The sequence below is a fragment of the Orbicella franksi genome, chromosome 12 (genome assembly GCF_964199315.1).
Source record: "Orbicella franksi chromosome 12, jaOrbFran1.1, whole genome shotgun sequence".
Lineage (NCBI taxonomy): Eukaryota > Metazoa > Cnidaria > Anthozoa > Scleractinia > Merulinidae > Orbicella > Orbicella franksi.
Genome location: NC_138156.1, coordinates 26,165,570 through 26,186,682, shown reverse-complemented (window position 1 = coordinate 26,186,682; position 21,113 = coordinate 26,165,570). Strand labels below are relative to the sequence as shown.

Here is a 21,113-nt window from a genome sequence, read left to right as displayed (position 1 = left end):
TGCAAAACTGCTTATATATATTTAGCCGGTAAATTGTACAATAACGGCTGGCATTTTTACCCCTGAAATTTACTTTTCCAGTCGCTCCAAAACAAAATTACCCACATCACAGCAATCCTGTTAGATTAAGCTAGCCTACGAGTAGTTCCTCTCTCGCTCCTTAGTCCGTCGAGCGAGAACCGCGAGAAAAAATGGCCGCGCGAGATTCGCGCGGCCGTTTTTTCTCGCGGTTTGCTTTCGCGTCTCGCTGGACGGACTAAGCGAAAGAGGGACTACTCGTAGTCTACCATCCTGTTGGAGGTGAATTTTATTCTGTACAACCTCTGTTCAGTTTTTATTGCTTGCACTGGTACCAGAACGCTCGGCTAATAATCAAATCGTTGAAAATAATTGTAACCTATTTTACGGTTATTGATAAGCTGCATTCTTTGTAAAAAAAACCACTCTCTTGATTGTAGCAATCATCGAAAAGGAAACAATGATTAAAGTATGTTTTGTGATCGAATATTGTCTGAAAAATGTTTTGGACGCCGTGGGCTAATCACTAACTCATCAACGGAAATCGAAAAAACCTCAAGGCGGAAAATGTCTTATTTGAAAAATCACAGAACGATCGTTGTCATGTTACAGTTTTCCGACGACAGTGGATTTTCAACAACGGAAAACGGGATATTTTAAACAAGTCGAGTGCTTATATATTGGTCGTTTGAATTTTCATTTACGAAAAGGTCATAGATTTAACTCCAATTAAGCGCAGTTTCAAAACATGCCTGAACGAACACATAAAACTATTCACTGGTTTTTCTTTGGTTTATATCTACTATCACGTCGCTGTTTTGAACCCAAGTTATATATAAATCCGAGATTTTCAAGTCACCGTCGGGGGTATTTTAAATAACTAAACCCGTTTTCGTTCAACTAAAAATCTAGACTAACGCATATAAAAAAGCGGATAGAGTTTTCTAGGCGAAATTTCGTGATTGCTTTAGAACGTTTGTTCAATAAGAAGGCTTGCAACATTTGGCGGTATGTCCTCCAGGGCGAAACAGAACATGTTTTCATTGTAAAAATTCTGTCGTTAATCGAAACCATTATTTGCTCTTTGTGACGTAAAAGCAGTAATTGAACGGTGTGTTCAACTTGCATACTTTTAGAACACTAAAATAAACATCTCAAATGAAGTGATCGCACGGCCATTCACGGGGAATAGTTCACAGGGCAAATGCTAAACACGAGCGTGTTTTGTTTGCATTCCTGTTTCGTCAAAAAGAATTCTTTTTCTCGGTTTTCGCACGATATTGAAAATTCTGGCATCGTAGAAAGTTCCGGTGGTTTTGCATAATAAAAGCCCCAATCACGTGTTTCAATTGTTCACTGGCGTTTGATTGGCAGCTTTGACGAAAGGCGAGAGATCTTATTGTTCACCGTCAATTCATTTCTGCAGGGAGACAGTCTGACCAAGTGGTAAGATCTGTAAGCTGTTCTTTATTGCGTGTTTTTCCTCTTAGAAAGCGGTCAAAAATACTCAGGTAGTAAGCCAAGGTATTTTTCTAACGTTTTCAAACGAATTTTGCGGTCTTTTCGGGGGTTTTGGTTGATTTTAAAAGTAAGTTTCATGTTGTAACTCTTCACAGTGAAAGCCATGACTGGTTTTAGGGTGTCACATGTTAATCCTGTTAAAATGGCCTTGTTCGGTTCCACATCTTTTCAAAATCTACAGGAATGAATTCTCCAGGTTTTTCACCGTCGTTGAAGTTTATTTTCGAACGGAGAAAAGCGAAATGATGCGCTCAAAACTTGATCTAAACCAAGATGTTCTACAAGGAAGCCAACAAAACAAGAATCCACATGGAAGCGAGGTCAAGTATTTCACACTCGGGAAGCAGTACGGTTTCAGTTTTGTCGCCGTGAACAACACGCCAAAAGCCATAAAAAGCCCAGTTCCTAATAGCCAAAGGTTTTACCTTTTAGTTTTGAAAGTGTTCTATTCGAACAAAACTCAGAGAAAGAGTGTTTTGAGTGAGAAACCCGTCTGAAACTAAAAGGTTATTGAATATTCAAACACCCGAAAACACTTCATGCGTGGAGGTTGACGTTCGCTGATAAAACTTCAAGTTTACGGTAAGCTAGTTAACGCAACTCGCTTTCAGTTTACACGGAAATGACAATTCTTTATTCTTAAAGAACTGTACTTTCCCTAAACTATGAAATAATTTCGAAAACTGTCCAGATTCTTGTCGGAATTAGAGTTAGTGCTAGGCGCTTTTTGGTACCGTGCGCGGGTTGTTACGAAAATAGAGTCTAAATTGATTTCCCCGGTTTGAATCTCAATTTATCCGCTTTTGATCGGCAGAGTTCTGGCGATTATAACCAGCTAAAGTTTTGGAGTTTCAAATGAGATCCTCGAATGTTGATGCGCATTATACACTGGTCCCTGTCGGAGCTCAAGCGCTGTAAAGCTCGTTTTCGTTTATTAAAACTTTCCCTTTCCTCTCCTCTCGGGTGGCCGACTTGTTTTCGCTTCCAGCCGTGTCGGACGCGAAAAAAGATATGTCAAAACGCGAAATGACGGGTTCCGGGAAAGGATTGCCGATGTTTTGGAATCTTTTAGAAAGTAGTAGTACGGTTTGTCCGCAAACATTCGAGTCAAGGCCGTGTTTCAGATCTCAAAATCCCAAACTTGCTTGTCGGTCTAAATTCATCAAATTTCTGCCCTCGAGCGAATTCACGGCCAGGCCGCACAATTCACGCAACACTTTAATTTTTTCATGATTCAGAAAAAAGAAGAAAAAAAGCAATAAAGAAATGTTTTCTGAAGTTTCCCTGGCTGCCGGGGTGATCTTTTCACACCAAATTAATTATTTGTCTACGAAGAATCATTTGTTCTTCGAAAGCCTTGTTTTTTACCGGCTTTGTCACTCGACGACTTGTTTATACTCGCTTGTAACCGCGGCCGCATGTTTCATATGACACGGCACTCAGAAACCTCGTGTTTTTTAATGCTGGCAAATACAAACCTATTTTGGAATTTTAATCGCGGCTAGGATCTCTTAAAACCAAAGATATCACATGGAACTTCGCAGTCTCTGAGAACTAAACGGCTGTTTTCCATATACAGTGTAAGAGTCTTGTATTGTTTTTTTTCCCTTTTCATACTCTTGTTTTTCCTTTATTTCAAAAGCGCGTCAAAAAGTTATCGGATCGAGGGAAAAGGGTTTCAAACATACATTTTCAAACTAGGAAAGTTTGGTTTTAACAATATTTTTGTAGTCTTTTTTAGTTTCCAGAGCTTACTATGGAAATGAAACTGTTTTATTTTCTTTATTGAAACAATCTCACGTGACGTATGGCATGTGTGCACTATTAACAAAAGCAAGCTAGCACCTGGTACATGAAATGTCTAGAGTAAACTGTCTGTTCCAACACCTACATGTTTACTTACCCAGTTTAAAACGAATGTCTAAATAATTATTGTACAAACAGCTTCTCAACAAAGAAAAAAAACCCACTAAATTTTATAACTCAGTCATATTATCATTTTTGTACAGAATTTTTAGCATGACTCATAAAACAAAGAAATTCATACAGTGGTTTCAAAGGCACAGTTAATTGATTTGTTTTTCTCTTATTTTTACCCCGTGCTGACTTTTTGCTTTGAATCAGGGATTCTTCTGCCAACAAATACTATTTAAAAAACTTATTTTCATTGGTTTGTATGATAAGTGATTACCACAAGAAAAACGATCAAAGGTATTTTCAAGGAATAAAATGCTGAAGTTACCATTTATTAGTAGTAAATTTGGCAATACTGCCTATCTACAAAAGAAGAATAATGTCTTTTCATGTATGAACTGAAGTATATAAATTTTTAAAGGATAAAGTATTTTTTTTTTTAATTTGCAGCTCTTTTTCAGTTTTTCAACTAAAGTCGACAATATGCAGAACTATTGCAGTCTCATGACCTAAAGATTTTATGAGCACTTGGCTAAGCTATCCATTTTGGAAACATTTCCTTATATCACTAGCACAGGACTGGCAACTTAACAGGTTCCCAAATTGAGTTTAAAGACACTTAGCCTTTGGGTGTCACTATAATTATCATGCGCAACAGTTTACAAAATTGTCATTTGCCAGCAGGTGTTTTGCATCAGGGTATAATGTAAATAACAAGGTTCACCCATCATCATTATTAAACAGGAGCTTATAACTAGGAAGTGGAGGAGTCAAGCTACTACAGTGCTAATATAAAGAAACCATAGTCTTATTAAATTAATGTGTTGCCTATAAATGAACGCAGTCAGTGACACCTGTTTTTCAAGCTAAAGCAAATTTCTAAGCTCTCTTTGCATCTAAATGTTCTTGACACTTCCTGGCCGGTACTGTAGCAGATTTATTTTTTAAACTAAGAGTGGTTGGGTATCACACAGTAGCTCTTGCATATTATGTATGGGTAATACACTGTTTGTCCTTTTTAGAGTCTGATTTGTTGTCTGAAGCGAAAGGATTTATTTTATTGCTTTCAGAAAGCACTGGGATATTAGAAATGAATGGGGAAGAAGTGGGTTCCATGGCCAGTGTAATGAGTGAAAACTTTGAGCCACAATCCAAGAAACAGAGACTGGACAATGTGGATGGAGAGCAACAGATGGATTTTGAAACTCAAATACCTTCCAAAAGCTCTGAAGGTAATAACATGAAATAAAATAAAAAATATAAATCAATTTAGTTAAGACAGTGTCCTGGTATTTAGCACTGCTAATAGTCAGCTCCCATTGAGGATGTTAAAAAAAGTTTTAAAAAATGTTATCTAGAAACAGGTCAGAAAACTTGTTAAAATTTAATTCCAATTGGTGGGTGGCTGATCAGTTGGCTATTTAGTCATATAGTGTAGAGGAGATGAACTTGGGACAACCAATCATAAATCTATCAAGTGGTAGAGAGGAGGATTTGGATCCAGGACCTCTCGATTACAAGTCCACCACCCCAACCACAAGCCCACACCACCACTGAACACATAACATAACAGTTATTAATTGGGATGGGTTGACATTGGTATCCTCAAGTGTTTATTTTTTAAGTAGTTATAGTCACTAATTTAAAATGTCTTGTCTAATTAAAATTTAATTAGCTCTGACAATTTGTACACACAAGGGTAAAGGAATTTAAATCTGGGATCATATTTTTAGTCACTATCTTATCTGGTAGCTAGCTGATTGTTGTATTTGTGTAATGATGCATGATTTTCAGGAGTTCACACATTATAAACAAGCATCTCGAGACCATGACAGCTGCATATTGACAAGTACTGTTATTAAATCATTGAGCATTAAATTTTTAGTATATACTAGTTTTAGGTTTAAATGTGCAGAAATGTCCAAGTCAAAAAAGTGTGAGTTGCCACCCACCTAATAGCCTGTGGCTTTTCGCAATAATGTTTACTTTGTCCCTGCATGCCTGCATGTTGATAAATTCAGGATAAATTGAAAAACTCAACTTATAAACACAGGGTTTGTACAGGTCCTGGAAAACCTGGAAAGTCCTGGAATTTGACTGTAGCATTTTCCAGGACTGGAAAGTCCTGGAAAAGGGCTACTGGTCCTGGAACGTTCTGGAAATCTGTTAAAATCAAGTAAAAAATATGAAATGCATGGCAGACAGTAAGGAGAATTAACATTGTTTTGCTTGCTTTGCTGGCTTTTCTTCCTTCTGTGATTTCTTCTTTTTTACCCAAAATAAGGGGGTGGAGGGGGGGGGGGGGGGGCCTCCAGGGCCCCTCCCCTACATCTGCCACTGTATACATTGTATCCCAAACTTAAGTCTTATAAGATTTTAGATGGTATCAGGTAATAGTTATCATGTAATATCACGATTTTCATTTGAGTGTTTCAGAACCAAAACCGTTGAAACCTGCAATTACTTATTAGACTACTCAGCCAATCTCAAGCATTGTAAATGTAAAAGCGAAACCAAAATAATTGCCTGATTACTTGTGACACTCAACTGAAAACCGCTCTAAATAAATTTATTAATGATTTTAAATTATAACTTTGTAGAACAGGTAATAATCTTTTTGTTACAAGCTGAGGATACTGATTAAGACCTGCAACTGAATTGGAGCTGCTCTGCTATAATTTTCACTAAATATAATAAACCTGTGAAGTTAAGACAAAAGGGAAGAAAATGCAGATGTAATTTAAGTGTTTTCAGGACAGAGGTGACTAAGAATAATTTAATTTTAATTTAAATTTTTTTTTTTTTTTCAGTAAAAAGTGAAATTTCAAAACCTAGTGAAGGAGAAGGGGATGCGATAGTTGCCATTCAAGATCAAGCTGAACCAGTCAAGGAAGCTGTGCCAGCAATATCCAGCGAAAAGAGCACTACAATAAAAGAACCAGCTGTGAGGTCAGAGAACAAAACTAGTATGGCAAATGGAGAACATCAAAACAACAATATTGAGGACAGCAAGAATACATTGGTTGATTCAAAGGATCCATCTGTTAATGTAAAGAGGGAAAAGAAACCAACGTTTGAGGAAGATGATCCATTTGCAGCTTTGGACTGGAAAGACGGCATCGCTACTCTCCCAGGTAATTAAATTTGTTTTGAACTATCATTGATATTTAATGCTCAAAGGATTAGTGATTATTTTATTTGTCTTCAAGTTTATCAGAAATTAAACAACTTTTTTACCCTCTTGAAAAATTCCAAATAATTTGGTAAAATTTTATTTCTGATCTATTCAAAGTCAGAGTAAAGTTACAATGCATGTTACAAGTATGCAAAACGTATTTTGTTGAAAACCAATCTTAGACTAACTAGTCAAGAGTGGTTTTCAATTGATTGTTACATATTATACCAGTTACTTACTGATTAGACTACTCCGCAAATTTCAAACCACAGGAAAACAAAAACAAAAACCAAAGTAATTGCCTGACTTTTGTCACTCAATTAAAAACCAATCTATAGTATACTTGTCATCATAAACTGTCATAAAATTAATTAATTATTTTTCCCCAAATTGGCTAGAAAATCTTTCAGGTAGAAGTCAGAACCTCAGAGCAAAATAATACATTGTTGTGATTAGTCTGATATGAAAACTTTTGTTGTTTCAATATGCTGGCAACACACTGGTATACCTTCACTCTTGATTTGTGATGAGAGTAATTGATCCAAAATCAGATGACAACAAATGTGTGCCTTATTTATTAATATTTGTCATAGTGAAGTTTGAACATCATATATCCATGTCCTCTTTAAAGCTAGATATGCTATATGCAACTGAACACCAATTTTCTGGATTTGCTTTTAAATAAATGTAGTTTATATTTTATTGACTGATTGAAATGCATGTGGTAGGGTTGTACTTTTATGTCAGATTTACCAACTCTTTCCTGGCTTCAGCTTGATTTTGTTAATTACTGCCACTGACCCGATGTGAGGGATACTAGTATAGGACTATAAAATACAGTGGAACCCTGCTCTATGGACACAGCTTATAACAGACAATGTTCTTTGTTCTGACAACTAAAAAGGTTATGTATTTTCTCTGAAATTTAAGCCTGCTCAATACGGACACCCAGATAATGCAGACACTTCTGCATGTCCATACTGTCAGTGTAATGGATGCCTGTTTTGAGAGGGGTTTATTTTTCATTGTGTTCATTTTGTAAAGCGAAGGAAAGGGAAAGATAACTCACTCCCTAATGTACCTCTCTCTTTTCCTTATTACTCCCCTCCAACCCTGTACACTCCCTCCCCTCCCCCCCCCCTAAGCCACTGACATTCTTGACTGCTGCTGATCAGAAGGTTCCCCCAGCAGATTAGTTATGGATGTTTTTTCTCTTTTTTTTGTCTCAGGGAGCAACTTGAAGTTCAAACTGACAGAGTTTGGAACTTTAGAGATAATAAGTACAGTGGAGACAGACAAAGGTGAAATACAGTGGAGTACTCCAACAGAACATCGCAAGTCAACTAGTGATGAAACTAATGAAATGGCAAAAGAAGGGGCCACAGCAGACAAGAAGGACAAAGGTATGGTCCTGAGATATACAATGATCAATTTGTAATTTCTCCTTACATTCTCCATTTATTATCAAGCAAACAGGTGAAGAGAATTAAAAAAACCACCAGCTAGTGATTTTGTCTTGATCTAACACCAAGTTCTCACAACCAGCATTAAAAGAGATGCTAAGATTGTTAGATAGACAGGGCTTGCACGTTGTTCACATTTTCATGTGATTGTGATAGGAGTTTGCTAGCCAATTTGTATCATATTCATATTAAATAACCCTTGCTGTTCCAAGCCAAAAAAAATTATTAGTTGATAATATTAATTCATAAGAGAGCGATTGCAGTAGCACGAATGAAGGAAATATTCCATCTTCTGAAAGCTACGACTTAGTGTAGTAGCTCTCACACACATGTCCGCTTGCCCCACAGGTACCCCCAAGAAATCTAACGCGACCAAGGATGCGCCAGACACTGGTGATGTTCTGTGTTGTGAAGTGTGTGGCAAATACGGGCTGCGGCGAGACTTTTCTGCGTCGGGGAGGTTTTGTGGCCTGTCTTGTGTGGGAGTATACACGGGAAGAAGGAACAAGGGCAGAGAATTCGTGCGCAAGATCAAGACTGCCGATGGAAAGATTGTGAAAAAGAAAAAGAAGGGAAAAGGAAAGAAAATTGGACTGGCGGAAAAACCAGCAGGGACAACAAGTGTAAGTGGCAATCTTCAAACCAAGTTCCTGCGGCAAGCAGTTCGCGGTAGCAGGTTTTGACTTGTTTGACTTTACCTGTTAATTTAAGGAAGGTAATGAGGTAGATGGACGGTAAACGGCTTCTCTGCCGGCTCGTTGCCCGGCTCGCCGGCCTCTTCTTTAATTACACTAGCGCAAATTTATTTTTTGCGGACTAAGGGACGATAAAAACAAACATCTTGGCTAGAATTCAGCTTTGTTTCCCCTTTGTCAGGTCGAATGTTAACGTAGAAATCTGTAAACATTGTAAATGGCGTTATATTTTCTTGACTATCCCGTTGTTGAATCTTGTTTCAGGATGTCGGGGCACCTGTTCAAGATGCTCCTCTGATGGGCAAGTTTAAACTGAAAGGCAAAGGAGAAAAACACAAAATCAAGGCAGCCAAGCACCAAATCTCCATGGAACCCTCCAACCTGATGAACGGCGAAGACGGTAAATATCAGTCGTAAAGTCTTAAATTGTGTAGATACGGCGAGGAGAAGGGGAACTTTGGTGATCTGAGTTCAAAGTACAGAATGATCTATCTTAGCTAACCCTCCTTATAAATTTCACGGTCCGGGGTTGACGTGTCAAATGCTCGAAAATGTTCGGTTACTTCTTCAGTAGAAGAAGGAAAAGGATTACTTTTATTAAACCTGCCTAGTCTATCTCCTCTTGCCTATCGGTCGGTATAAACTGTAGCCAGCGTAGCAAGCGCGGCCAAAATGCGGAAAAAGCTTTAACTTAAAGCTTTTTCCGCGATGCGCGATTTCGCTCCAATTTGCGCGCGGTCAGAACGCGGAAAAAGCCCTTTTCATACGGAACGCTTGCTACTCAGGCTATACAAACTGAAGTATATGATTTAAGATACGAACATTCTGTACTGTTTTCTTGATTTTGCAGTTCCTTATGACTCCACAAAACCCTTCGTATGGTCGGATTACTTGGCGGCTTGTGGTGCGAAAGCAGTTCCTAATATTGTATTCAAACAGGTTTGTAGAAACAGCCTCTGTCCCAACTGACATCTATTTAACCGTTTTTTTTTTCAATGTTTATAGGTTTGAGTATATAATTTATGGTAAATGAAGTTTATTTCTAGCCTCGGTGAGATTTTAAAAAATGAGCCAGAAAATTAATGGCCGCAAATATGGTCAATATTTCTGATATTGTTGTTTTTTTTCTCTCGCGTATTGCGCGAACGTAATTTTTGTGAAGTCCCAACGTTAGCACAAAATTGTTGCAGTAATTTGTTGATGATTATTCCATACAGGAGAATCCGTCGCTAGATGTATTTCCAAAGGCAACTGGCCACTCGTTCAAGAAGGATTACAAGCTGGAGTGTATCGACCCAAAGCATCCGTCCTATATCTGCGTGTGTACCATAGTCAAGGTGAAAGGCGCCCGCCTCAGGCTTCACTTTGATGGCTGGTCTGAGAGCTACGACTTCTGGACTAACGTGGATTCACCATTCATCTTTCCCATGCACTGGTGTGAAAAGAATGGTCAGATTTTACACCCTCCAAGAAGTGAGTCCTTTACTGATAGATAAGGCCCCATCCACGCTACGCCAAAGGAATTTGAAAAAGGAGGTTTCACTCTCAAAACGCATCAAAAGTTTTCCGTCCACACTACGCCGGAGAAATTTGAAAACGCAGCAATCAGCGGTCATTTTGGATTTGTGTTTGAGTAAAATTCGGGTAGGGGGATATTATGATTACTGTAACGTCATCGTTTTCGAAAAGCTTCGTTTTCAAGTTGTTTTCAGTTCACACTAAAAAGCAAAGCTGGCGTTTTCAAAGTTCTCCTGTTTGAAGAGCGAACTCGAAAAGCTTTATGTCCGCGACGGATTAATGTGGCCGGAAGGCCTAACCGTACAAATAAAGCTGTGTTTTCAAATTCCCCCAGCGTAGTGTGGACGGGGGGCTAAGAACGGCTTTGCCCATTAGGAGTCTCTGTGAAGCTCATTGCCTAGAGCACCCGACCAGTATCTAGCAGGTCATGGGTTCAAATCCCCTTGAGGACTCGCATGTTTTCTTTGTACCACGCTCATAAGACAAAGAAAGGAGATTTAAAGAATCTACCAGCGCCGAGGAGTTCTTGATTTCACCAGATGAGAAAATATAAATTCACTGGGTGGGGTTTTGCCAGTTTTGTTGGAAAGGGTAATTGCAACCTTCTTATAGGTGTCCGAAACAGATTTCCCCGAAAACGAAGAACTCGGAAACGGCCTCAGTTTAGTGTTTCCTGCAAATGTTCAATTGCAGTAATCTGAGAGAAGACGTATTGAGTCGAGCATCGAGTGATTGTTCTAACTAAATTGCATCTTTTAGGTTTCTCAAAACAAGAGTTTAATTGGGAAAAATACTTGAAGAAGTGCGGCGCCAAGGCGGCCCCAGAACATCTCTTTAGAGAGGTAGGTGGTGCGAAACTGGCAATTTCTACAGTCTCTCCCATGCGATTAGCTAGATTTATCCGTGTGTGAGCGGTCTTGTGTCCCAGTCCCAGCCGGGACAAAGAGGTTCAAGGAGCTACATCACGGTTTGCGCATTTTGAAAAGTTTAGCGTAGTAAATTCTTCGTAGTTCGTCGTTTGTAATTCGCGTTAATCATTGATCTCCATCCTTAGTCCTTTATGGTTTATTAACTGTTTGGTGTTTTTCTATCATAGTAAACTATAATTTTCAGTTTTCCTTTAGTTTAAAGACGCAACTTTGTACATGATCAAAACAATTCAAGCTCAACTGGAATAGTTTACGTAATCACATTAGAGACGCAAATTGTATTGGAACTTTTAAAAGGAATGTTTTAAGTTATCTTATGGATAATTAGAATATTTGTATATTTGTACTTGTATTTGTATATGTATATTTGTATATATATTCTAAATTTTAATATGTGGGGACATCCCTAGTATGGTACCATTGCGCTTTTGGTTGTCTCCTCCACTGCTTTTTGTTTGTTTGTTTTGTTTTTAGTTAGTTATCTTAATTATTCATAATGTATTCGTATTGTATGGAGTAAATCGTAATAAAAAAATAAATAAAAATAAATAAATTCAAGTGAAGTAAGTGAAGTGATCCGGGTATGTACGTATCTCACAGGTTCAGCCGACGTTACATGGGTTCAAAATCGGCATGAAGCTAGAAGCAGTAGATCGCAAGAACCCGGATCTGATCTGCGTTGCCACGGTGACGAACGTGATTGGCAACTATTTCTTGGTTCACTTCGACGAGTGGGACGACTCCTATGACTACTGGTGTCAGGACGATTGTCCATACATCCACCCTGTGGGGTGGTGCGCGGAAAATGGGAAGAAGCTCAACCCGCCAAATGGTAAGCAGGTTGTTTTTCCTGGTACTTGTGTCTTCTAGGTCTAACAGGTGGCGAGGTTATATTTTCACGTCTCATCTCTCGTGACGTTTTAGCCTGTGTACATCCGCCTCCTCCCCTCAAAAAAGTCGGGGAGCGGGTGGATATACACAGGCTATTCCGTTTGGTTGAGAGAATAGTCTGGTTACAGACTGAGTTCCATGAGTGCTTACAAAGAGTTTGCTGTAGAGCTTTGTTTACTCTTTCCGTGTACTGCCAGTTCTAAGTTTGTGATTTTACAGTGACCCAAATCGTTAGCAGTCGTCATTAACTCCATCTATCTAAACCTCAGAATATGAATTCTTTCTGATTGTCATGTTTCTTACATACTCCAGTTCTGTCCCCTCGCTGTCACGCAACACCTGAAAGTAGCGTTGCATGACAGAGAGAGAGGACCAGAGCTGAATTACTCTTACACTGATTGTACTTTATTTTGGGACTGATTATTTTCTTTTTTCTCCTCGCCTGTCTCCTTGACAATGTATCGATACACTGAACGGAGAAATAAGATGTTCGCCGATATTATTGGGAATCAAACTGTTTAAATCACGCCCTAACGGTTATTGATCGTTCTTCCCTATGTTAGATGACGAGGTGTACACGTTCCAGTGGGAACATTACCTGAGAAACACGGGCACAGTGGCAGCGCCACCAGATCTCTTTAAAAAGGTCAGTTAGCATTTTAAGTACAAAACGTCGCAAGAATTTAACCTCCTCCCCGGTCACGGAACTCTTGCCTCGATCATGTGTAGGAGTCTGGAAATGATTTTGAGAACAGCGAGTTATTGGTTCCCAGACTTCCAAATGAAACTTGTGAATGGAACGTCCCGCGGAGGAGAGTAAGAACTTTTTTTTTCACCAAATGAAGTGTTTTGATTTTGGGCAAAAACGAGCAACGGAAGTCCTTGGCCAAAAGTTTTTTTTAACAACAACGACAGAAATAACAACAGTGCATCCGTAAAACGGTTTCATTGCCCTTTTAATAAGATCGAATCTGTTCTCGCCATACGATAGTTAGTGCGCTCCACCTTCTGTATCATGTTCAGCTTAATGTTCGTTCATTTTCCTTTCTCTCTCTCTAGCGCCCCAAGCCGAGTTTTAAGCCTTCCGAGAGACTGGAAGCTGTAGACAAACGGAATCCCTCCCTTGTCCGTGCTGCCAGAGTAGCGGCATTGGAGGAGTACAGAGTCAAGATACACTTTGATGGCTGGGATGACATTTATGATGACTGGTTCGATGCCGACTCCTGTGACTTGCACCCCGTGGGGTGGTGTGACAAAACAGGCCATCCTCTGGAGACCCCTCTCAGTAAGTACTTTCGGACAAAAGTGATCTGGTTGGTAGGAGGGGAGGGGGCGGCAATAGAGGGAAGGATTGCGGGATTCTTACGGTGTTTCAGTTAGAAAATTTTACTTGAGGGCCAAAGTGGCCCCTGAAGATCTTTTTTAGGGGCCAATTTTTTAGGAAAGGGGCCAATAAACTGAAAGCTACAGAAGGAAAAAATGCATCAGGGTACCAAGGAAAATAAAGCAGTTTATTAGGATCTATGATAAAATTTAATAGGAAGTGCTTTTTGAAGGGTTTCTACTCAGTAAAGTTTCTTTTGAATCAGATACAAGTATGAAGGATCCGTGCATTACAAGAGAACAATCCTTAGGCCTACATGACGTAGTCAATGATCAAGGGTTTGCAATGCATTATAGGGCGATTTCAAACTCGGTCAGCCATTTGGAAGTTTTCCGATATGAGAGAATCAATACAGCAAAGCAAAAGGACGGGTTGACTTCTTTTCTTATGTTGAATGTTTTAGAAACAAAGATCTTTCAATATGATTTTCTAGAAGGACATAATGTGTGACAAAATAACCGTTACTGATCATCAACACAGAGAAATGTAGTCGCCATTATGCCGTTCTATGGCGACTAAACCAGAATTTTTGGTCACCAAGGATGAAATGATTGTTGCATTGAAAACCGTATCGATCACAATTTCCAGCCCTGGGATGGCTTTTAAAATATTATGCCCATGTTAAGCCTGCAGTCCTGTAAACGGAAAGGGCCAAATTGGCCCTTTTTTCGTTTTTCTGGGGGCCATCTCTGATTGTGGTCTCCAGATACCGATACAATGACAATACTAGTACAAAACGTTTGCCCGGTATTATCCAAACGGTAAAACGTCATTCAAACAAGGGAAACCTTTTTCGACCTCTTGCTCCCTGGTCAGCTTGGTACAGCTTACGAGTCATTCTGGGTTCAGACGAAAACGTTTTGAAAGTGACTTTGTTTGCTGCGTTGTTGTTAGCCCATCTCTAATGTGCGTGCCATGTTTACCGTTTAATTTGGTTTAGTGGCGTCACAGGTCCCAGGAAGGGTCAAGTCACTCATTCACGAATTGCTCAAAGTTTATGTTTCTTTTTAGCAACGCGCGAAAAGATCTCCAGCGCAGCCTGTCCCACTCCTGGATGTAAAGGTATTGGACACGTGAAGGGTGCCAAGTACTCCACGCATCACAGCACGTTCGGCTGTCCTTACTCACTGCAGAACCTGAACAAGGACTCGTGCCTGGTGGATCGACTCTCCAACAATTCCATGACCGAGGAATCTGACTGGTCTTATGCGTCCAAACAGAAAACCACAGGAGTCAAAGAAGTCAAACGTAAGGACTAGTCCGAACGTCGTGCTACTCCCGTGCCGAACTCAAATGAATTTGGCCCGGCAGTGGCATGACAAAAGAATTTACTTCAGTCGCGCCGAAGATCGGAAGAATTTTGCTTTGCTGAAGACCATTTTAAATGCTAGAAAGCAACGGCAACTGAAGCAGCAGGCTGTGAATTCAGTTGCCGTGCTAAGTAGTTGTGCCGAACTTAATTCAGCCTCCCGAACTGAGTGGTTTCAAACGTCGTGCTACTGCCGCGCTTAAATCGAATTTAATTCTTGAATTTAGTTCGGCGCGGCAGTAGCACGACGTTTGGAATAGGCCTTACAAACTCACTGTGTTATCTTTGAAGTTGACCTTCACTCTGTGGTAACGTTTTATGTTGTTTTTATTGTAGCAGAAGTTCCTCCAACGCCTACCGTAGAGGGCGTGTGTCCCACCCCAGGGTGTGACGGTTTGGGTCACGTCACCGGACACTGGAAGACACATTACACGTAAGCTGTACCTAAGTGAATAGTTATTTTTTCTTCTCATGTTTCATGTGAACCTAGAATTCTTGTGTAACCTAGTAGACCTTGTAAACTGAGAAGTTCGTAACATCGACCAATAGTTCGTGTTGCGTTATGTAATTTCCTTCTGAATTTCGACCGTGATGTTATTTTTCTTCTTCCTATAGTGCTATATTCAAAGCTCAGCAGGTCTTATAGTGCTTGGCGTCCAGTTGAAATTAATAGCGGTTCCCTTGTTGTTTCTCTTCCTAGTTTGTCAGGCTGCCCTAACAACGAGGCAAACCAAGCTAAGATCTTCCCAAAACATTCCACGAAGTCTCCGGTCAGTAAGAAGACCCCACACCTCTCCCCCACGTCCACCAGTCCCTCCTCGGTCAGTGGTGGTGTCAAAGGATCAGTTGGTAGTAGTATTATATCTACACGGAGTTCTGCCAGGTAAGTCATGATATTAAATGTTACACTTGTCGTCCATCCCACCCTCTCTCTCTCCCATTTTATAGTAAGTTTCTTTCTTAATATTCTCTTTTTTGTAGGAAAGTGTTTGTCAAAGAGGAGAAACACCACGGCGGTCAACATAAATGTGAGTAGTTATTTGCGCATCATATATTGTCAGTTTGTACTTAGAGTCTAACAGGCGTAAATATATATATCTTACTAACCGAGTTCGAGGGCCGTACTTTAAGTTACGGACCGAGTTTTTCCCCATCGATTTATGGCCCAAGCACGAAGCGACGTTGTGTCCCCGGTGGCGTGACAGGTTAGAAAAACGTCTGCGTCATGCCACTGTTTTTGTTTCCACAGATGCGGACAAGGCAGTACAACACGCCACGCCCTTCTCCTTTCCCTGGCCGCTAGGAAGCCAGTTTTCCATGATGGGTCTCAGCGAGCTCAAGGCCGCCATTAGTTTAGAGAATGACTCTGTCGCCTCCAATGAAAGACAACGTATCATGAAGTGGACTGTTGATGACGTCATGAGTCACGTGCGCTCGTTGGGCTGCACGGAACAGGCCAAGATTTTCGCAGATCAAGTGAGTAAAGTGCTCTTTTCCGCGAACGATTTTGTAAAAGGGGAGGGGAGGGGTGCCACATCCACTGAGACGCGGATATTAGCAGCCTATGTGAGTATGGTACGACTCAAATAAAAGTCATATTTTTTTAAGGTTTTTTTCTCCTTCTCTCTCTTTCAGCAAATTGACGGTGAAGCGTTTCTTTTGCTGACACAGAACGATATCGTCAACATTCTCAAGATCAAGCTTGGTCCAGCGCTCAAAATATTCAACACTATTCCAAAGCATTGATGATTTAGAACATTGTCTCAATTTTCTATTCTAATAGGATTTTAATACTATTCATATTAACGGCGGTATCTGTTGCCTGCAACGATGTGGACTTCACGCTCGACACGGGCTGTGGTTGCCCGAAAGTTGCGTGGACTACTGAACATTCTTGATCTGATTCTGGTTACGAAGGAAGACCGATAGCAAAGGCAATACATCGCGACCCCAGCGTGGGTTGTGTAAGGTAGAAGGAAGATGTATTCTTCAGAGAGTAAAGGGAGCGAGGAGGGCATTCGTTAAAGCCCAGACGTTCACATATCCGCAAAACTTCGAAGAACTTAATTAGGCATTGAAATATCCTCAGAAGTATATTTTCCTCGTGAGTTTTGTGGATTGAAACTGAGAGGGAGCAAAGTTTTTCCCCTTACATACGCTTACATTTGAGTTCTTCCGTATTCAGATGCACACGTAATTTACATTCGAGTTTCAGTTTAAGCTACACCATTCAGTAAACAGTTTAGCAGAGCTTTCTGTTTGTTGGGGAAGTTCATTTTGTCACCGATCGCGTGGAGTTCATGGAGTTCATACCACTGTCCTCACGATTCTTCTTGCTTAACTTAATTTGCATTAAAAATGTGTCGAATTTTTCGAGGGAACAAGCACTGTTTCTGGTCGCAAATAGATTGTTCACGTCACTAGGAACAATATGCCAATTTGGGAAAGATGGCTCATCAGTACCGAGACGACTTCCGTTTTCGTCTGATTGAACGATTAGAATCGGAAAATTTTCGGGTGAACAAGGGTGAATTTGCCAAAGAACGGTTTTTATTCGCCCTCACCATTTCCAGAAGACTTTTTTTTCTGGAGCGGTTTTTCAGGTGTGTAACAACTAAACTAAAGCAATCGCGACCGATCACAGTATTGTTTGAGTGGTTGCATGCCCGCGAAAACACGAGATCGTTGACAAGCGCGGGAAAACTTGTAACCGCTGCCCAGAACGGCAAAGTCGCGATTCGTGTTAGTTTTGGATCTGATTCGCTACGAAAGAAAAAATATGACTTTGCGCACAGTTTGTAGTTTAAACAGCTCACCGTGCGCAAAATGAAGGGAACAAATGAATCTCTTGGAAAGTTTTTGGAAAACCCATCTTAGGCTGTGTTCACACTTGGTGCCGGGGCACACTGGCACAAAATTTGTGTTGCGTTCAGACACGGTCAACTCCAAAGACCCATTTAGTGTCCGAGTTTGTACTCGGGCACGGACACTGTCCCCGAATTCTGGTGTGAGTACTTGGTGAAAAGGTGCGTTCACAAAAGTGCCCTGCGAGGATCGTAGTCGGGTACCGCACCTGGGCACCAAGAGTGAACAAAGCCTTAGAAAACAGATTCAGTTCAACAAGTACAAACAGTGTGTCTGTTAGTAATTGTAATTTCTAAATTTTCATCCAAGGTTTCAATACATATGTTAACCTTACAAAACACAGGCAATAATCTAACTTAATTGTAATACCCTGGAGTTAGTTTGTACATATATTTTTATAAAATTCATTTTAACAGAAATAAAAATGGCTTGACGAGGAACCATATTAAATAAAACGCAACAGTCTTTAACCTTGTTGTCCTCTTAACTTCTCTCTCCCTTTTTATTTTAAATTCAAACGACCTGAATCTTCTTTGCCATTCACAAAACATTTATCTACAGTTGTTTATAACTGAAATTTCTTTTTAACAACTTTCCGAAATATTGATCTGGTAAGGTCCGGGCTTTATCGTCGAACCAAGACGGCCATGAGTTCCTTCCTTTGCTTTAGTAATTAATAAGCTCAACGTCAAAGCACGGCGAGTTTGTTGGCGAAGGAGTAAAGCTATTCCCTCAATCTCGTTTGAGAGAATTAACTGAGTCCGCGACCTGGCCAGTGTGGTTGCTTGGTAACATGACGTGGTTATGGTGACGTCAAGCTGACGCGACAGTTCTTGTTGTAGGTACCGTGTTCTTCTAGGATAACAAAAACTGGTAGTGAGCCTGAATGAGGATTTTATACAACAACCTCATGATAGTTCAAAGCCTGCGTTAGCGTTGATTGCATAGCGGAGCTTCTCCTTGAGCGTGCTTTTTCTCCTGTAGTTGGGAAGTTTGAGCAGATTGAAACACGTGGACGAGGTTGGTAACCTGCCGACTGGATCACGCCTGCGACCTATGCTGAAAAATCCGCGAAACACACTGCCGACAGTGTCACCCTCATCCTGGGGAGGGAAAACACGCGACGGTTACCGTTAAAACCAAACTTTCAGGCAACATGTAGACATAACATCAAATTATTAATTCTCCTTAATGATCGCCACGCTTTTGCTTTCATGTTAGTTATGAGAATTGGTATTGCATCAAGACAATAAACATTTTATTGTCTTGATGCAATATCTCCGCCTGCTCGCGTAGCAGCCGCCTTGTAATGTGGAGCGTGAGTTTGGAGGAGAACGCCCGCGAGAGAAAACATGCGAGGCGAGAAAACGTAGAGCTTGCTTTCTTCCTCGCAGGCCCAAACCAACTCGCGCTTTTTGTGAGAAATAGAAAACATGTACCGTGTTTCTACTGAGTTGAAAAAACACGAGTGGAAGTTTAAGAGAACGAGAAATGCTGTGGGAACACGAGCCGACAGGAGAGTGTTTCCACAGTTTTTTTGAGTTCTCTCAAAGGTCCCCAAACTTACACGAGTGTAAGAGATTTCTCGAGATTTCTATCACGCATAGAAATCGAGAACGAATAATCTAATTGTTTTAGTATAAATCTACTTGTCGTTCAACACTTTATCTAAATCGTCTTCACAGACACCTCGAAAACGCAAAGAAAGAAGCGGCGGTCATTTTTTTCACAACCGCACACTGTTCCACTACTCACCATATACAACAGAATAGATAGTAAGTAGCGTAGCCAATCAGAGAACGGCATTCGTGATAGAACTCTAGCACATTGATACTAAACTCGATATATCAATACAGCGTCTGATAAGTGGGATAACCTCATATTGACGATTTTCTTAATTCTTGTCACCTGTTTGCTTGATACAATATCAATACTGTAAGGAGAAATTCGATTTTAATCTTGTGAACACTTACCTCGTCATCATTGCACTCTACGCAGCGAACTGAAAATGGCGGCTCAAGGTGTGCAAAACCCAGTAGGGGAGGCTTTGAGCAACTTGTTACAAACTGAAGAATAGACAAAGAGAAGCCGGTGAGGGGTGGAGGAGGGGAAAGAATGTCAACTAACTGAATGCACTAAAATTAAACCACTTCATATCTAACTCCAGTCGATAGAGTATAAATAACGAGCGAAACCAGTATAAAAAACCTACGAAAAGTGACATTTGCAGCTCTAACTCAGAAATATTCTCTTAGGCAATTTCTAGTCGCAGAGCAAAAATTCTCACCAAATGTTATGCAATTCGCTGCTTTTGTTTTTTTCAAAAACGATTATTACTCGGAGGTATAAACTTACGGCTGGTCAACTTCTCCTACAGGAGGTACTTTACCAGACTCGGCGAACATTACAAGGGACGGAAATCTTTTTGTGTTCGTATTACTCCTAATTAACGCGGGAAAACGTTGAGCAACAGTACAATGGGTCCTCTCCTCGACAGAGAATGGTCACAACTTTTGACAAGTTCATAAAAGGCAGGCAGATATAGTCGAAGTGTCGGACATATCAAAATAGGACATGGTACCTTAAGAAATCTGGATTTCTCTTCTTCACTGAACTCTTTTTCCAGTACATCCCACAACCAATTAACTACTCTGTGATTGCTATGGTAACCGCCGTAATATCGTGTGTGACGTCTATGGGGTTCAAAGAAGAACGAAACAGTTAGATTCGTAAATAAATGATGAAACTGGAAAGTAGGACCCTGGTGGGGTGAAACAAGAGTTTCTTAGTTTCAAGGCGGGAGTGGAAGGCATCCTAAGAAGCCGTTTAAGTTCCGATTTAAGCTTCGCTTCAAGAGAAAGAAATTGTGAGGTGTGGAAAAGTGGAAGGAGGGGGCGGGGAGAGGTCTAAACTTCCCTTATTCCTTAACTTTCATTCCCCTCTTTTGTTTTACGCAATTACTGCGCAACCTTGCGATTTTTCTCGTTCTTGACCCGTTCACACCATTTTAGTAATTTCGCTTTCCACCCCTTCTAATGACAGGCTCCTAATCCTAGCCCACCCCCTGTCTCCAAACCCCAACTCCCACCTCCCAATGAATTACACTTGCGGTTAACTTTACCTCAAGTCGCTGAGATCCATGGCGGCACTGTCGCCAGAAATGAGTCTCTGAAGCTCTGGACCAGAAAACATCTGCAGCCAATCATGTCGCACGATGGACTTAAAGCCCCGTATGAAGGCGGCCGTCTGTTCCCTGATCTGGACACACATGCGGTAGTGCGCCATTAAATGAACATAACTGATCCTGTGTGGGAATGAAAATAACATGTCATGTAAGGGGAAAGGAGGAGTGTCTTCTGGTCGATTCTCACGATAAGGGTGGTAAGGATAATTTAAGCCTCAGGTCGTGAAAAATGAATGGAAAAAAGGAG

The 21,113-nt window shown here is 40.5% G+C and overlaps 2 protein-coding genes across 5 annotated transcripts in view; one reads left to right on the top strand and one right to left on the bottom strand.

Moving 5' to 3' along the window:
• The first annotated feature begins 1,422 nt into the window (after positions 1 to 1,422).
• Positions 1,423 to 18,152, top strand: LOC145464199 (lethal(3)malignant brain tumor-like protein 4). Of its 3 annotated transcripts, none has more exons than XM_081448012.1 (18): positions 1,423 to 1,464; positions 4,524 to 4,685; positions 6,264 to 6,587; positions 7,858 to 8,031; positions 8,440 to 8,714; positions 9,051 to 9,186; positions 9,637 to 9,725; positions 10,004 to 10,259; positions 11,064 to 11,146; positions 11,834 to 12,065; positions 12,688 to 12,770; positions 13,184 to 13,409; positions 14,520 to 14,756; positions 15,157 to 15,250; positions 15,518 to 15,700; positions 15,799 to 15,845; positions 16,067 to 16,293; positions 16,453 to 18,152. In XM_081448012.1, the coding sequence occupies exons 2-18, from the start codon at positions 4,544 to 4,546 to the stop codon at positions 16,561 to 16,563; spliced, it is 2,919 nt and encodes a 972-aa protein (XP_081304138.1). In that variant the 5' UTR covers positions 1,423 to 1,464; positions 4,524 to 4,543; the 3' UTR covers positions 16,564 to 18,152. The 3 variants fall into 3 exon arrangements, with proteins under 3 accessions (XP_081304138.1, XP_081304136.1, XP_081304137.1); XM_081448010.1 differs by having other exon boundaries at positions 15,154 to 15,250; XM_081448011.1 differs by lacking the exon at positions 1,423 to 1,464 and adding an exon at positions 1,897 to 2,121 and having other exon boundaries at positions 15,154 to 15,250.
• LOC145464198 (ubiquitin-protein ligase E3B-like) overlaps positions 18,146 to 21,113 on the bottom strand; it is a 16,257-nt gene continuing 13,289 nt past the window's right edge. For both annotated transcript variants that reach the window (XM_081448008.1, XM_081448009.1), the window contains exons 29-32: positions 20,804 to 20,986; positions 20,264 to 20,375; positions 19,656 to 19,748; positions 18,146 to 18,785 (exon numbers count right to left, since the gene is read on the bottom strand). In XM_081448008.1, the coding sequence (XP_081304134.1) occupies positions 18,591 to 18,785; positions 19,656 to 19,748; positions 20,264 to 20,375; positions 20,804 to 20,986 (583 nt within the window). In that variant the 3' untranslated portion in view covers positions 18,146 to 18,590. The remainder of the gene's footprint in view (positions 18,786 to 19,655; positions 19,749 to 20,263; positions 20,376 to 20,803; positions 20,987 to 21,113) is intronic.

Coding starts and splice junctions, on each gene's coding strand:
- LOC145464199 (XM_081448010.1), top strand. CDS start 4,544: ATGAATGGGGAAGAAGTGGGTTCCATGGCCAGTGTAATGAGTGAAAAC. Junction 12,066..12,687: donor GAAGCTCAACCCGCCAAATG/GTAAGCAGGTTG, acceptor TCCCTATGTTAG/ATGACGAGGTGTACACGTTC. Junction 15,251..15,517: donor CACTGGAAGACACATTACAC/GTAAGCTGTACC, acceptor TTCTCTTCCTAG/TTTGTCAGGCTGCCCTAACA.